Genomic DNA, 15,482 nt, shown 5'->3' with positions numbered 1-15,482 from the left:
ATCGGGGTGCACGTACCCCTTCGGATCCCTACTTTTGTATCTTTTGACCCCCTTATTCTTTATTTCTGTTATTATTTCATGCATTCTGTGATTTTGGTGGATTTGTAACTTTTAGTTTGAATACAAACATGTAAAAATAAGTATTTTCAGTTGGCTAAACAGAACTCAGAGAATAAGAAGTGAAACTAAATAGAATACAGAGTTCTAAGGATTCTCAGAATAGGTATGAATACATATCCCAAAGGATTATCAGTTTATATTTTAGCTACTCTGAGAACAGTTTTTAGCTAGTACCAGCTCAAAACTAACATAATCCTTAAAAATTATAGTTATTTTATGTGTTCATATTTGACTAAGAATTGGTAAGAAAGTTGTTTTTTGTTTTTTGTTTTTTTAAAGATTTTATTTATTTATTTGAGAGAGTGAGAGAGAGAGAGTACATGAGAGGGAGGAGGGTCAGAGGGAGAAGCAGACTCCCCGCCGAGCAGGGAGCCCAATGCGGGACTCGATCCTGGGACTCCAGGATCATGACCTGAGCTGAAGGCAGTCGCTTAACCAACTGAGCCACCCAGGTGCCCCAGAAAGTTGTTTTTATTCACATAAAATCTTACCGATATAATATGCTTTTGTGGCTAACGAAGCAAATAAATTGTTGTCTGTTAATAATTTAATTTGAAGTACAAGACAGCCAAAAAAAAATAGGGGAATGGAAATTCAGTATAGTTATGGCTCTGCTCAACTATAAAAAATTTTAGACTTTTTGTAGCACTAAGCATAGAATTTGAAACAATTTACTATTTATAGTGTATTACATTGAGAACTTATTTTTTAATCTCTTTAAAAATGTAGAACACTATTAGAGTACAGTTTTCTCCAGGAATAGAAAAATAATGATTCTAAGTTCAGATTTGCATTTGCTGTTTTTACAGGAACACTTTTCTCCTGAATTCACTGCAGGACTAATTCTGTGAATGAATTTATGTCCCTTCTTTTTTTTAAAAAATATTTTATTTATTTATTTGACAGAGAGAGAGAGAGAGAGAGAGAGAGCACAAGCTGGGGGAGAAGCAGAGGGAGAGGGAGAGGCAGGCTCCCGGCTGGGCAGGGAGCCCAACGTGGGCCTCGATCCCAGAACCCTGGGATCATGACAGTCGCTTAACCAACTGAGCCACCCAGGTGCCCCTCCATTGTTTCATTCTTAAACAGTCCACAAATTTAGACATATACTACTGATACATAAAGCTGATTTGTTACAACAGAATTATAGGTGTTGGTAAATATTTGTTGAATATTCATTGCTATATTTTATTTTATTTTTTTTTAAAGATTTTATTTATTTGAAAAAAAAAAACAAAAAAAAGATTTTATTTATTTGACAGAGAGAGATAGTGAGAGCAGGAACACAAGCAGGGGGAGTGGGAGAGGGAGAAGCAGGCTTCCCGCTGAGCAGGGAGCCCGATGCAGGGCTCGATCCCAGGACCCTGGGATCATGACCTGAGCCGAAGGCAGGCGCTTAATGACTGAGCCATCCAGGCACCCCTCATTGCTATGTTTTAATAAATAGAATAGTCTATATATGAAGATGTTTTAATATTCTAATGACTAAGGTAATTTTATTAGTAAGGATTTTACCATTGGAAATAATCTACTATAAAGTAAATGCAGTTGTTCTTTATAACTCCTCTATAAATGAGTGTTTAATGAAGTAAAATGTTATAATACACAATTTTAAAGGTTTTTTTTTCCCAGCAAATATTAATGAGGCCTTGATAGGCAATGTGTTGGGCCCTGGGGATATATAGTAGAGAGCTAAGTAGACATTCTTTTTGACCATGTAAGAACTGCTGTTAGGATTGTCCCCAGTTTTTATACTGTGATAAAATGAATTTTACTTTCATTAAATGCTTTTCTGTAGAGAAACTTTGTTGTCATTATTTTGATGAATTAAGAATCATGAATTGTTTAAGGAGTATCCTACCCTCAGAAGAAGAGTCAGGATGCAGATAGAACCATGGAAATTGGCTTGACCTAGATCCATACGCTGCAGATTCTGAGTGCACTTGAGGGTTCGTAGAACTAGCTTGACTTCTCAGACCATGGAGCGGCTCCCAAAAATGTATGGAAAACACTTGAATGTTATACATACTCAGGGATTTCTGCTTCCCCTGAAAAAAAACCTTTATGTAGCACATGTTTTTTCCTTAAAAGTAGAAAGTAAACTTTGTTTCCAACTCTAGACAAATGACCATTGGAATATTCTAGTCTATTTGCAATTTTAAGGCCTTGAAATTGTTTGTTGTATTTTATAATAAAGCAATGTTATAATAATATTAAAGAAAATTTGTAAATAGCACACATAAATAAAAATTTTACCCATAATCTCATGTGAAAATTTCGTTTCTATATATTCTCATCTAGTTTTTTCCATATGCCTACATATTTTCCCATAGTTACTTTATAGTTAATAGGCAGATTTTGTTCTGATTTTTAAAAAATTTAACAGTAAATGGATATTTTTTCATATTCCTACACTTGATCTTAAGCCAAAAGACTGAGAAGCGATTTTTTTCATATTCCTTAATTACTCTTGATTACCATTTTTTAATGATCATATAACAATTGATCAGATTAGGGTTTTTTTGTTTTATTTTGTTTTTACCATTTTTCTACTGAAAATCGCTTTCAAATATAATTATATTTATAGTGCTGGATGCATTTAGAGCAAATTTTTTATCTTATTGGCAGTCTTCACTTTGTGTTTTAATTGCAAAGTCACCTAGCTAGCTACTCAGTTGTGCAAATGAACTCTACCCCTTTTTACAGGTAAATAGTGCAAGGTTCCCCAAATTGATTTTGAGCTCTGTTTTTATTTGACCTTCAAGTAGGGGATGAGATGCCTGTCAGCTAATAGCGATTTCTGCATGGCAATTTTCCTGTCTCAGCTGCACTGCACTTTAATGATAAAAGGAGATAAATTGGACCCACACCAAAGAAATTCTTATACTTTTTACCCTTTCCGCTTTTTCATTCAATTTGTGTGCCTTGTCAGCTGATTAAATTGCTCGAGAGAGAGAGAGAGAGAAAGAGGATAATACTAAATAAGTGGTATTCATCTCCCAAAAGAATTTTTCAGAGACTGGAAAATAACATTAATTAGGCATCTACTGTGTATCACAGTGTGTGAAGCATTTTTATTTCGTCGGCCTCTGAGGTGGATAGCACCCTTCTTATTTTCTCCAAGGCAACCTTTTCTGCTTCCTTTCTAGAAGCCTCCTGCAGTGTGCTCATAGAGTTCCTGATACTTCCTCTCTCATTGCATTGATCACAGTTATTTTAAGTGATAATTTACTGCCTGTTTTTCTTACTCAACTGCTAGTACCTGACAGACCTGAGGCAGTCGGTCACAGTCATCGCCGTAGGGTACTACCTAACACAGTGCCTGGCCCATGGTTGGCATCCAACAAATAGTTGTGTGAATTTGTTGAAATGAAGAATCTTGGTTTTATAGGTGAGAAAACTTAGGTTGATACTGAGTAACTTCTATAGTCACTGAACCACTGAGTGACAAAGGAGACTCCAGAAACTGTGGTTTGATCCTATATCACAGCACCTCTGTGAATGTATTCCTCTGGGCCTGGGTTTCTTCTGTCATAAAAATGGGGTATTTGTACTGAGTTCCCTGCTTCCCCCCAAATCATGTCTTTATATAATCGGGACCATGAGGATGCCTTTGCGCTTTGGCCTATTTTTGAGCTGTATACATTATAGTAGAACTGAGCCGTTGGACCAAATCTTGAGCTTCTTTTGGGAATTCTGTCTCCCTTTAGAAATACGTTAAATAATATAGTGACTCGGGCGCCTGGGTGGCTCAGTCATTAAGCGCCTGCCTTCGGCTCAGGTCATGATCCCAGGGTCCTGGGATGGAGTCCCACATCGGGCTTCCTGCTCGGCAGGAAGCCTGCTTCTCGCTCTCCTACTCCCCCTGCTTGTGTTCCTGCTCTCGCTGTCTCTCTCTCTGTCAAATAAATAAATAAAATCTTTAAAAAAATAATAATAATATAGTGACTCTGGTTTTGTTAGGTAAATGTAAACAGTTTCAGGAGTAAAGTGGGAAGAGTGTTTGTCGGGTCTGTGTATTTGGGTATAGAAGTAACCTGAGCTGAAGCCATCTTTAATACCCAAGATAATCAGATTTGAGTCTTGCATTACTGAAGACTTTTTTTTTTTTAAAGTTTCTCTTTTAAGCAGCTTATTTAAGTTTATATTGCCAAAACCAGTGCTTTCAAAGGAAAACACACAATGGTGCATATACATCATTAGATTGTAAAATAACCTATGAATATTTTGTAATTTTTACGACTTTAGCAAAAAAATATTTAAGCTTTTAAATAGAACGATAAAGGGATCTTAGCTCCTCAAGTTTATATAATCCTCAAGTTCTGTATCTCTTATTAGTACTGGCTACTCTCTTCTACCCCTGGGTGCCCAAGCCCTGCCTTCTACAGTGAAACAACCTGAAGGACACATTAAATTCACTTTAGATTAGTTTTCAAATTTCATGGCTCAGCAGTGGTAAGCTGAGAAGGATTTTTGGTGACACTGATACACTGTCTTGAAAGTAGTTAAGTTTTTAAGGCACAGGCTTTCAAACACATCTCAGAACCCTTCAGAGGTAGAAGTAGGATTTGTAGGATCCGTGGGATGCGGTCAGGAAGTAGGTTAGCCTTTCTACTTCTCCAACCAGACAGCTGTTCTTTTCTCTGTTTTGCCCCAAGGCTTCTCATAGAATTTTGTTTGAAGAAAGGGCTCTGCTGCTTACAACAAAAAGTTTGAAAACCATCACTAAGGAAAGGTAGCTTCAGAAAAAAACCTATCTTTGATTTTTAACTATTAGTATACTCCCAATTAAATATAATCTGAGATTCTAGGAGAATAACAGTTACAAAATAGCTTACTCCCCTGCCTTTCAACAGTTCTCCTTCACGGCCAAAAATGTGGGTGCTGCTCATTTGTTGCTCTTCCTTACTTCAAACTATTTGAGGAATTCCCTATTTCTAATGACAAAAAAATGATCAAACAGCTATACTAGCACTTGAACAAAATAGTTAAAATCCTACTGAATTGAATAGGAGAGATGGCATTAGCTTAGTGTATAATATTTAGTTAAGAAATAGTTCTAAATATCAGTGATTTCCTCATATTCCCTTAGAGATCAGAGGCTTTTTCCAGAGGGGAGGAATGACACCTTTTGAGAATAGGGATTCTTTGAGACTAGGATACTATTATTACTAAGCTAATGCTTTTTATTTTATAAAATGGGAAATTTGGTGATGTTTCTCCTTTTCCTGAGTCAGTATATCTCCTCATACGGACCAGGTTTTGCTTTGTAATCTTTAAACTTTTTCTCCTCACCTCAGCTAGGACAAGGATTATACTAATAAATGAAAATAGTTCTAATTTTTGGTAGAAAATAAATGAGACCACTTAACTCATTTTAGTCATTTTTCTTTGGGTTAGACTTCAGAAGCACACTGCCTTTCATTGATGTAGCATTAAAATTTTATTTCAGGGCGCCTGGGTGGCTCAGTTGGTTAAGCGACTGCCTTCGGCTCAGGTCATGATCCTGGAGTCCCGGGATCGAGTCCCGCATCGGACTCCCCGCTCAGCGGGGAGTCTGCTTCTCCCTCTGACCCTCCCCCCTCTCATGTGCTCTCTCTCTCATTCTCTCTGTCAAATAAATAAATAAAATCTTAAAAAAAAAAAAAAAAAAAAAAAAAAAATTTTATTTCAAATATTTGGGTACAAAATTATTAAAATGTATGTGTATGAGCATGATTCACTTTTTCTTGATAAGTCACGGTCATTCTTGTGAAATTCAGCTACTGTTCTCTGTGGTGATGCTCTCAGGGCATGTTGAGTTGCTTTTTTTTATTTCAATTTTTTATTTAAATAGTTAACATATATGATTATATTAGTTTCAGGTCTAGAATTCAGTGATTCATCACTTAAATACAACACCCAGTGCTCGTCACAACAAGTGCCCTCCTTAATCCCCATCACCCATTCAGCCCATCCCACACATCCCTCCATCAACCCTCAGTTTGTTCTCTATTGTTAAGAATCTCTTATGGTTTGCTTCCCTCTCCTTTTTTTTTCCCCTTCCCCTATTTTCATCTGTTTTGTTTCTTATTTTTTTTAAGATTTTATTAATTTATTTGAGAGAGAGACACACACACACAGAGAACATGAGTTAGGGGGGAAGAGGAAGAGGCAGAGGGAGAAGCCAACTCCCCACTGATGCGGAACTCGATCCCAGAACCCTGGGATCATGACCCGAGCCGAAGGCAGACACCCAACCAAATGAGCCACCCAGGTGCCCCCCTGTTTTGTTTCTTAAATTCCACATATAAGTGAAATCATATGGTATTCATCTTTCTCTGACTGACTTACTTCGCTTAGCATAATACCCTCTAGCTCCGTCCACGTTGCTGTAAATGGCAAGATTTCATTCTCTTTGATGGCTGAGTAATATTCCATTGTATATATACACCACATCTTCTTTATCCATTCATCAGTCGATGGACATTTGGGCTTTTTCCATAATTTGGCAGGGCATGTTGAGTTTCATAGGACTGTTTTCCTATTCATTCTAGTTCAAGTTAATAAACATTTAGTGAGTCCCTCCTTCTAGGCTTTTTGTATGCAGAGGGGATACAGAAATGAATGAGAAGTCAGCCAAGATAGAAGAACATTAGATTGAAGATACAAAGGTCCTTGAAAAACTGAGACTCACCTATAGTAAGGAGATCAGGAGTATGGATAGGTTATAGGTCAGAAATGTAACACTCCTTTGCCACAATTCGGTAAGTACTAGACTAGAAGATGAACCGAGGGGAAGGTTGGATCCAAGTTAAAGGGAGAGATCTATAGGGCAGATAAAGATCATCACAGAGCATGCACAAACAAGGCTCCTACCATAGGGAACAGCCTCCATTGTGTGCCCCTGGAACAGCAATTGTGTCTACTGTGCCCAAAGCATAAGAAATAGGAGTCAGGAGAGAGATGTCAGGAAGTTGAGGTTGAGGGCAAGTGTGAAGAGAACTACATGTGGCTTAAGGAGTTGGGCTTCATTCTTCCAGCACTGGGGAAACTTTACGTCAGGAAACTGATATGATCAGATATGTTTTATAAATCCTGGTAGCATTGTGGAGAATGATTAAGAATAATGTTTCTAGGGGCTCCTGGGTGGCTCAGTTGTTAAGCGTCTGCCTTCGGCTCAGGTCATGATCCCAGGGTCCTGGGATCGAGCCCCGCATCGGGCTCCCTGCTCGGAGGGGAAGCCTGCTTCTCCCTCTCCCACTCCCCCTGCTTGTATTCCCTTTCTCACTGTGTCTCTCTCTGTCAAATAAACAAAATCTTAAAAAAAAAAAAAAGAATAATGTTTCTAAAACTTTGATCATTCATACCCATCTTTGCTGCTTCTGTCGTACTTGGCTATGTTACTGGAATGATAAAACAGACTAGTAGGAGGAAGAGGACATAAGTGATGGGTTGAATTTCTTATACACTTAATGGCCATAGTCTCTGGGTACCTGTGACTGCTTTTTATAGTTTTAAATTTCCTCCCTTGTTAACAGATTATCATTTCACATTGATAATAGCGTGCTTGCCAAAGCAGACTTTTCTCCCACTTCCCTGTCAATATAGAGGTGGCTGAAAAATCCAAGTAAAGAGGCCTGGGGGCTGACCATGAGTACAGTATGTGACCTTCAGTGATTTGGCTTGGAGACATGTATTTTGATCCTTAGAGGACTTTTTTCCTGGTTCTGGTCTTATTCTAGATCTTTATAACTGAGCTATCCAACTACTTCATGTAAGTGAAATATAACTGCAGTTTGTTTAAAAGATCATAATCACACATTTAAACACATTTTTAAATTTATTTTAATGTAGGTAATTGGAGTTGTGCTTCAAAAATTTCAGCAGTTCAACAGTATTTTATCTGCCAACAATAAGCTCTTTACTTGATTGCACCATGAAAAAGCTGCTAATGAAACTTGTTGAACACAAAAATGGACTTGAAGAACCAAAAGCCGTTGTTTTCAAATGAAGAATACTGAACGGTTTTAAGCCTCAATGCTTTTTAATCACCACTGAGATTTTCCTCATAACATCAGAATGGCAAGCAGGCGAAAATCCACAACACCCTGCATGGTCCTTGCCAGTGAACAGGATCCAGACCTCGAGTTGATATCAGATTTGGATGAAGGTCCTCCTGTACTTACACCTGTAGAAAACACCAGAGCAGAGAGTATCTCAAGTGATGAAGAAGTTCATGAATCTGTGGATTCTGACAATCAGCAAAATAAAAAAGTTGAAGGTGGCTATGAATGTAAATATTGTACTTTTCAAACCCCAGATCTAAATATGTTTACTTTTCATGTGGATTCGGAACATCCCAACGTAGTGCTAAATTCATCCTATGTTTGTGTCGAATGCAATTTTCTTACCAAAAGGTATGATGCACTTTCTGAGCATAATCTGAAATATCACCCAGGAGAAGAGAATTTTAAGTTGACTATGGTGAAACGAAATAACCAGACAATCTTTGAACAGACAATAAATGACCTGACTTTTGACGGTAGTTTTGTTAAAGAGGAGAATTCAGAGCAAGCTGAACCTACAGAAGTTTCTTCTTCAGGAATATCCATCAGTAAAACTCCAATTATGAAGATGATGAAAAATAAAGTGGAGAACAAACGGATTACAGTTCACCACAACTCAGTTGAGGACGGTCCTGAAGACAAAGAGAATGAAATCAAACCAGACCGTGAAGAAACTGTGGAACATCCACGTTCTTCAGCTTCTGAATCGAATACAAGTACTTCCATTGTGAACAGAATACATCCGAACACTGCCGGCACAGTGGTGACCCCAGCAGCAGTCCTTCCTGGGTTAGCACAGGTGATAACCGCTGTATCAGCTCAGCAGAATTCCAGTTTGATTCCCAAAGTCTTAATCCCCGTTAATAGCATTCCCACCTACAATGCTGCATTGGATAACAACCCCCTTTTGCTTAACACCTACAACAAGTTCCCTTATCCAACAATGTCAGAAATTACTGTTCTTTCTGCTCAAGCAAAATACACGGAGGAACAGATCAAGATATGGTTTTCAGCCCAACGCCTAAAACATGGTGTTAGTTGGACTCCTGAGGAAGTAGAGGAGGCCAGAAGGAAACAATTCAATGGAACAGTACACACTGTACCTCAGACCATAACTGTTATTCCTACACACATTTCCACAGGGAGTAATGGTTTACCATCCATTTTACAGACATGCCAAATAGTTGGTCAGCCAGGTCTGGTCCTCACACAAGTAGCTGGAGCAAACACCTTGCCGGTCACAGCACCTATAGCCTTGACCGTGGCGGGGGTTCCAAATCAAACAAATGTACAAAAAAGTCAGCCACCTGCTGTGCAGCCAGTTGCAGAAACAAAGCCAGCCACAGCAGCAATCCCACCTTCCCAGCTCGTCAAAAACGAAACCACAGCGGCAAACCCTGATTCATTTGGCATTCGGGCAAAAAAGACTAAAGAGCAACTGGCCGAATTGAAAGTCAGCTACCTTAAAAATCAGTTTCCCCACGATTCAGAAATTATCAGACTTATGAAAATCACAGGCCTGACTAAAGGAGAGATTAAGAAATGGTTTAGTGACACAAGGTACAATCAGAGAAATTCAAAGAGTAATCAGTGCTTACATCTCAACAATGATTCCTCCACCACTATCATTATAGACTCCAGTGATGAAACCACGGAATCCCCGACTGTTGTTACTTCACAGCCTAAACAATCCTGGAATCCTTTTCCTGACTTCACTCCCCAGAAGTTTAAAGAGAAGACCACAGAGCAGCTTCGTGCCCTTCAGGCGAGTTTTCTCAACAGCTCTGTCCTCACAGATGAAGAATTAAATAGGTTAAGAGCGCAAACCAAACTTACCAGGAGGGAAATTGATGCTTGGTTTACAGAGAAGAAGAAATCAAAAGCTTTAAAGGAAGAGAAAATGGAAATAGAGGAAAATAATGCAGGTAGTTCCAAAGAAGAAGCCGGAGAAACTTCTCCCAGAGATGAATCTGGTGCACCTAAGCCAGGGAGTACAGGCAAGATCTGTAAAAAAACACCCGAGCAGTTGCACATGCTTAAGAGTGCTTTTGTGCGAACGCAGTGGCCATCGCCAGAAGAGTATGACAAGTTGGCCGAAGAGAGCGGGCTTGCTAGAACAGACATTGTCAGTTGGTTTGGGGACACCCGTTATGCTTGGAAAAATGGAAACCTAAAATGGTACTACTACTATCAAAGTGCCAATTCAAGTAGTATGAATGGTCTGTCCTCCCTTCGGAAAAGGGGGAGAGGGAGACCCAAAGGAAGGGGAAGAGGAAGACCACGTGGGCGGCCAAGAGGAAGCAAGAGAATGAACAACTGGGACAGGGGGCCATCACTCATAAAATTTAAAACTGGAACTGCAATACTTAAGGATTATTACCTGAAGCACAAATTTCTTAATGAGCAAGACCTTGACGAACTCGTGAACAAATCACATATGGGCTATGAGCAGGTCAGAGAGTGGTTTGCAGAAAGACAGAGAAGATCAGAGTTGGGTATAGAATTATTTGAGGAAAATGAGGAGGAAGATGAAGTTATTGATGATCAGGAAGAGGACGAAGAAGAAACAGATGATAGTGACACTTGGGAACCCCCACGACATGTGAAGCGGAAGCTTTCTAAATCAGATGACTGAAATGTAAGTTTTTAATCTGAGTGTATATTCATCAACCACATACATTTAGAATAGTCCCCTTGTATCTGACACCTTCACTTTTGACAGTTTTTTCTAAAATGGTTTTCCTTTTAGCTAATAAGAGGACTAGGGACAGTGACTGTGGCCAAGAGATATGTGATCATTATGAGTGGTCTGATTATTATGATTGTTACATTTATTATGTAGAATTTAATGCTGCTTTAATTATTTACTTTTTTATATAAAATGTTTTTTCACTTTGTTTTAAGGGAAAGTTGCCCATTCTCAGAGAAGGGAGACTGGTGGTGGGGGGGATTCACAAATACTAAAGATAACTAAAATGTATTGCTTGCAACCCTCCTTCACTAAAGCTTCATTTTTTGCCTATTTAAGGAAAGAATTCAAAAACGAAAACTAAAAAGAAGGGGAAAAGTGTACCGAAGGACAGACTTACCACAGGGGTGAGGATTGCTCAGTTTTAGGAAACTAGGTGAAAAATGGGTATCTTTTTTTATTCATTGTATTGCCCCCGAACTATTAGGTTTTTAACTAGAGTTTAAAATGCTTTATGTGTTAAAATTATTCAGTAATTTTTTTGTTGAAAGCCAAAGGTCTGTTTTAGGCTCTGTGTAAATTCATATTTGCTTAGATGGCATCTGTTTTTGAAAACTGTGATATAAATTATTTCTGTCTTAGAGATCAAAAGGTAAATAACAGATTTGATATTAAATTAACTCATTTGCCTAAAGTGTCTTTTCATTCTCTGATAGAAAATAAACCTGCTACCAGCAGAAACATTGTATTTGGTTAAAAATACATCTCTTGCTATAAAAGCACGAGTAAATATGCTTTAAATCTGAAAGGTTTGGCATGTTCCTTAAATTTTAATTCTTTTATAGATTGAATTAATTGAAATTTCACTGTAGCTGCAAATCAGATACCTGATTTGGAGTTAGGACTTCAATTCTTAATACTTTTAGAATTTAATAGCATAGTTCTATTCTTTTCTACTCTCTGTTTTGGAGTGTTCTAGGATAAAACTATACTCTATTGAGAATAACACACTTGTTATGAAATGTTTGTATATGTCTATCAGTAGTCGAAAAGCATTTTATTATCAGAAATTACTCTGGTGTTCTCAAACAGTAAAGAAGGAAACGAGACATAGATCCTTATTATCATATGAGCCTATTTACTTACTTTCTTAGCTGTTTGCATCCCTACCCATCCTCTACTTTTATGCTTTGTTATTCTGCGCAGTATTTCCTTAACTCCCCCATGTCTTCCTTGCTGCTTTTATTTATTTTTGCTAAACAATTATTTATAGAGAGCTTAATATGTACCAGGCAATTTTCTTATTGCTTAGCAGTCCTTTTCCAGGCTTTCTTTTTTTTTTTAAAGATTTTATTTATTTATTTGACAGAGAGAGACACAGCGAGAGAGGAACACAAGCAGGGGGAGTGGGAGAGGGAGAAGCAGGCTCCCCGCAGAGCAGGGAGCCCGATGTGGCACTCGATCCCAGGACCCTGGGATCATGACCTGAGCCGAAGGCAGTCGCTCAACCGACTGAGCCACCCAGGCGCCCTCCAGGCTTTCTTTTCATTAACATTTTTTTTCAAGCAGAAGAACAGATGAAACTAAAAATGCACCTATTTTAGAGTAAATCTCACTGCAGGTTATAGAGCATAATGTAAGTCACAGGAAGTTAAACAGTTTTGTGTAGCTTTATCCTAAAGTACAACCCTCCGCTTCCTAATGTCAGAAATTTTCAGGACAGGCTTTCTTCTGACCCAGATGCATAAAATATTTTTAACAGGCATTTTTTTAATTGCTAAACACAAGAATCCTCACTCAGCCAAGATTAAATCAACAAATGTGTTGCTGCAGTGAATTGTCCCTGTGGTTGTAGTAACCTCAGCAGTGATTCTGCAGGGAGCTGCAATCTTTTAAAAATAATGGGAACTTTTTTGTAGTTTTTGACTTTAAGTTTGTGTGGATAATTCTCATGTTCTGTAGTGATACTCTAATGGATACTATGATCAAAAAAATACATACAAAGCCACAGTTTTCAAAAAATTGTATCATATATGTTAGACATGCACTTTCATGGTACATATTCAGGCATGCCTTTTTTAAAATATTCAAAAGTCTAAAATTATAAAATACATTAATTAGTAAGTTACTGTTGGCTTAACAAAATGTTTCATCTTATAAAAGGATTCACCATAAGTTTCCTCTTAATAGCTATTTCTTCACTTAAATACGGTTCAGTTTACCAAAAATAAGTAACCAGAATTTTTCCAAAATAGTTATTGCAAAAAGTGAAATACATATATATCTTTTGCACAAGCCAGACTTGTATATAAATAGAAAAAATTACAAAAGCCTTTAGATTTCAGTCTGTTTATTACAAAAACTGACAGTGAAATATATACTTCCTACTAATAATTGTTTTTATAAATTATTACATATAGGTGAAAATGTCTATATGCAGAACATATACATAGGAGTTGCACACAAACTCTAGTGCTTTAAATAAGATGTATATAACAAGTGATCTCAGTGTTGATAAGCAAATACAGAGGATGTATTTTCATGGCTAATTTGTATAATTTTTGTTTCGTAACTGGTAAACATTAAAATATGGTTTTCTTTAAAATTTTAGTTTTTTATTATGTTTTTCTTTTATAGCTGCCTAAAACGTTGGAGGAGAATCAATTCTTCAGTGCAAGATGTCTGATTTACTGTGAATGGGCCCAATCTTTGATGACACTGAAAACGTTTTGGGGCATACACATTCTCAAAAAATAGGATCCAATATCCAAAAGAAATGGAACTTAATGTTGTGCCAAAGTTAAACTACTGCATTTGGCGGAAGTTCTGCAATGTAAATAGAACACTAATTAAACAACTTGTAAAAATTCGAATTTTAATATAGTACATTTTTATTCTGATATGATGGAGATGTTCTGATTCCTAGACTTTCTGAGGGGGTTTAATGACCACTAGAGCTTGTCCTCATATTTTGTCCAGTTTAATACTGTATGTCTAGTAAGATGGGCCTTATTGCCTGTATTCTTTGATATGTGATTAAGCTTATAGCTTTGAGTGACCAAACATTTTACAGAGTAAAAATTGTTAGAAACAGGAAAAAGAAAAACCTGATTTATTTCTATGTCTTATTTATCAGGCCCTGCACTAAGATTAAAATTTGTGTGTGGGCTTGTACAATTTCAATGTAAGTGAAAAAAACAGCCTATTGACACATGTTGAAACAGTAAGATTTTGTGATATCATTGGCCCTTAATGATTGATCTTTAATTGAACACATTCATGGATACCACTATTACTCTGTAATAATCTGTTCATTTTTTTTATTAGAAGCTGAATTTGCTTTGTATTAAACTAAAGATAATCAATAGCGAAGAAGGAGAAGAAAATGGCATAAGAATTTGGATAGGGTGAAACTCTGAAATATTTTACCAAAAATGTGAAGAAGAACCATATAGTACATATATACTTAGTGTTTTCTTACAATCATAGAAATCAGAAATGTTTGTACAGATATCAGATCAGAATTTTCAAGAATTATCTTTCAGGGAAATTCTACTTTATGTAGCAGTTTCAGTGAAGAGAGGAAAAATTCTGAACTGATCATGAGTTAAAGGTTAGCTTTTCACTTATGAATCATGGGAGTGTTAACTGTTAACTCTTGCCATATCAGGAGACTGAAAGTTCATACTAACTTATAAACGTTGTAAAGACCGGTGCTGTTCATTCATGTTGAGAAGGACCCTTTTTTTGTGACTACAGGATTGTTTTTCAAAATGTGCTTTCTTCATAGAAAAAATGTTCAGTTTAATTAGCTCTGGATTTTAAAATGTTTTTCTGAATGACCGGATGTAGTGGGCTTGGCCAGTTTCTTTTGTCTAATTTAATGAATAATATTAAGCTCTTGTTTTTACCTAAATGTTTGTCAGCTAATGAAATGTTATGAAAAAGCCTTGAATATGCATGCTGCTTTCATTTTTATAAACTTTTTATTTTTTAACTATAGCTTTATTAGTAATTCCAAAATGCTGCAATTTAGCTGATTTCTTCACTCAGACAGCTGGCTTTGTGGGTGGCTTTTTCATACTACTGTTAACTTTTTTAAGAAGAAGCAATGTAAAGACTGTAACAATTTAATGCACTAAACTGTTCTTTCTTTTACACATTCAAAAACTTCTTAAAGCACTCTGTATTATAATAATTAAATTGCTCCCTTTTTTAAACCATTGCTAATGTGGTCTGAGTTTTGTTTGACAATTTTCATATTTTCAAATTTGAAATGTCAAGTATTGGAAATGAAGCCTTTGAATAATACATTTATATTATGTTTCCCTTGCAATATGTCAACTTCATATAGCCATAAATAACTAGTAGTAAATTTTCCCCTCTGTCTCTTTTATAAATTGGTACTTCATTCTGCTCTGATGTTTGCTAGCTTTTAAATATATTTATTTGACAGAGCAAAATTCCTCTTCTCCCGGTTGATTATGTCCTTCAATACAGAATAAAAGTTAGCAGCGGTTAGTAGTTTTCAGTGATTTTTTTCCCATTTTATTAACTGAGTTTTTTAAAAACTGTGGTAGAATACACATAACAAAATTTGCTACTATTTAGGTGTATGATTCAATGGC

The 15,482-nt window shown here is 36.8% G+C and overlaps 1 protein-coding gene across 5 annotated transcripts in view; it reads left to right on the top strand.

The window, feature by feature from the left end:
- Window positions 1-15,079, top strand: part of ZHX1 (zinc fingers and homeoboxes 1) — a 25,192-nt gene extending 10,113 nt beyond the window's left edge. For 3 of the 5 annotated variants that reach the window (XM_081816489.1, XM_081816490.1, XM_081816488.1), the window contains exons 3-4: window positions 7,954-10,803; window positions 13,492-15,079. In XM_081816489.1, the coding sequence (XP_081672615.1) occupies window positions 8,179-10,800 (2,622 nt within the window). In that variant the 5' untranslated portion in view covers window positions 7,954-8,178 and the 3' untranslated portion in view covers window positions 10,801-10,803; window positions 13,492-15,079. Of the gene's footprint in view, window positions 1-7,953; window positions 10,804-11,193; window positions 11,291-13,491 lie in introns of all 5 variants that reach the window. The other 2 variants (XR_014144370.1, XR_014144371.1) reach the window with 2 other exon arrangements.
- The last annotated feature ends 403 nt before the right edge of the window (window positions 15,080-15,482 follow it).

This window comes from Leptonychotes weddellii, chromosome 4, assembly GCF_054177405.1.
Source record: "Leptonychotes weddellii isolate Sample4059 chromosome 4, ASM5417740v2, whole genome shotgun sequence".
NCBI classification, from domain to species: domain Eukaryota; kingdom Metazoa; phylum Chordata; class Mammalia; order Carnivora; family Phocidae; genus Leptonychotes; species Leptonychotes weddellii.
This window is presented reverse-complemented; position numbering and strand designations above follow the sequence as displayed.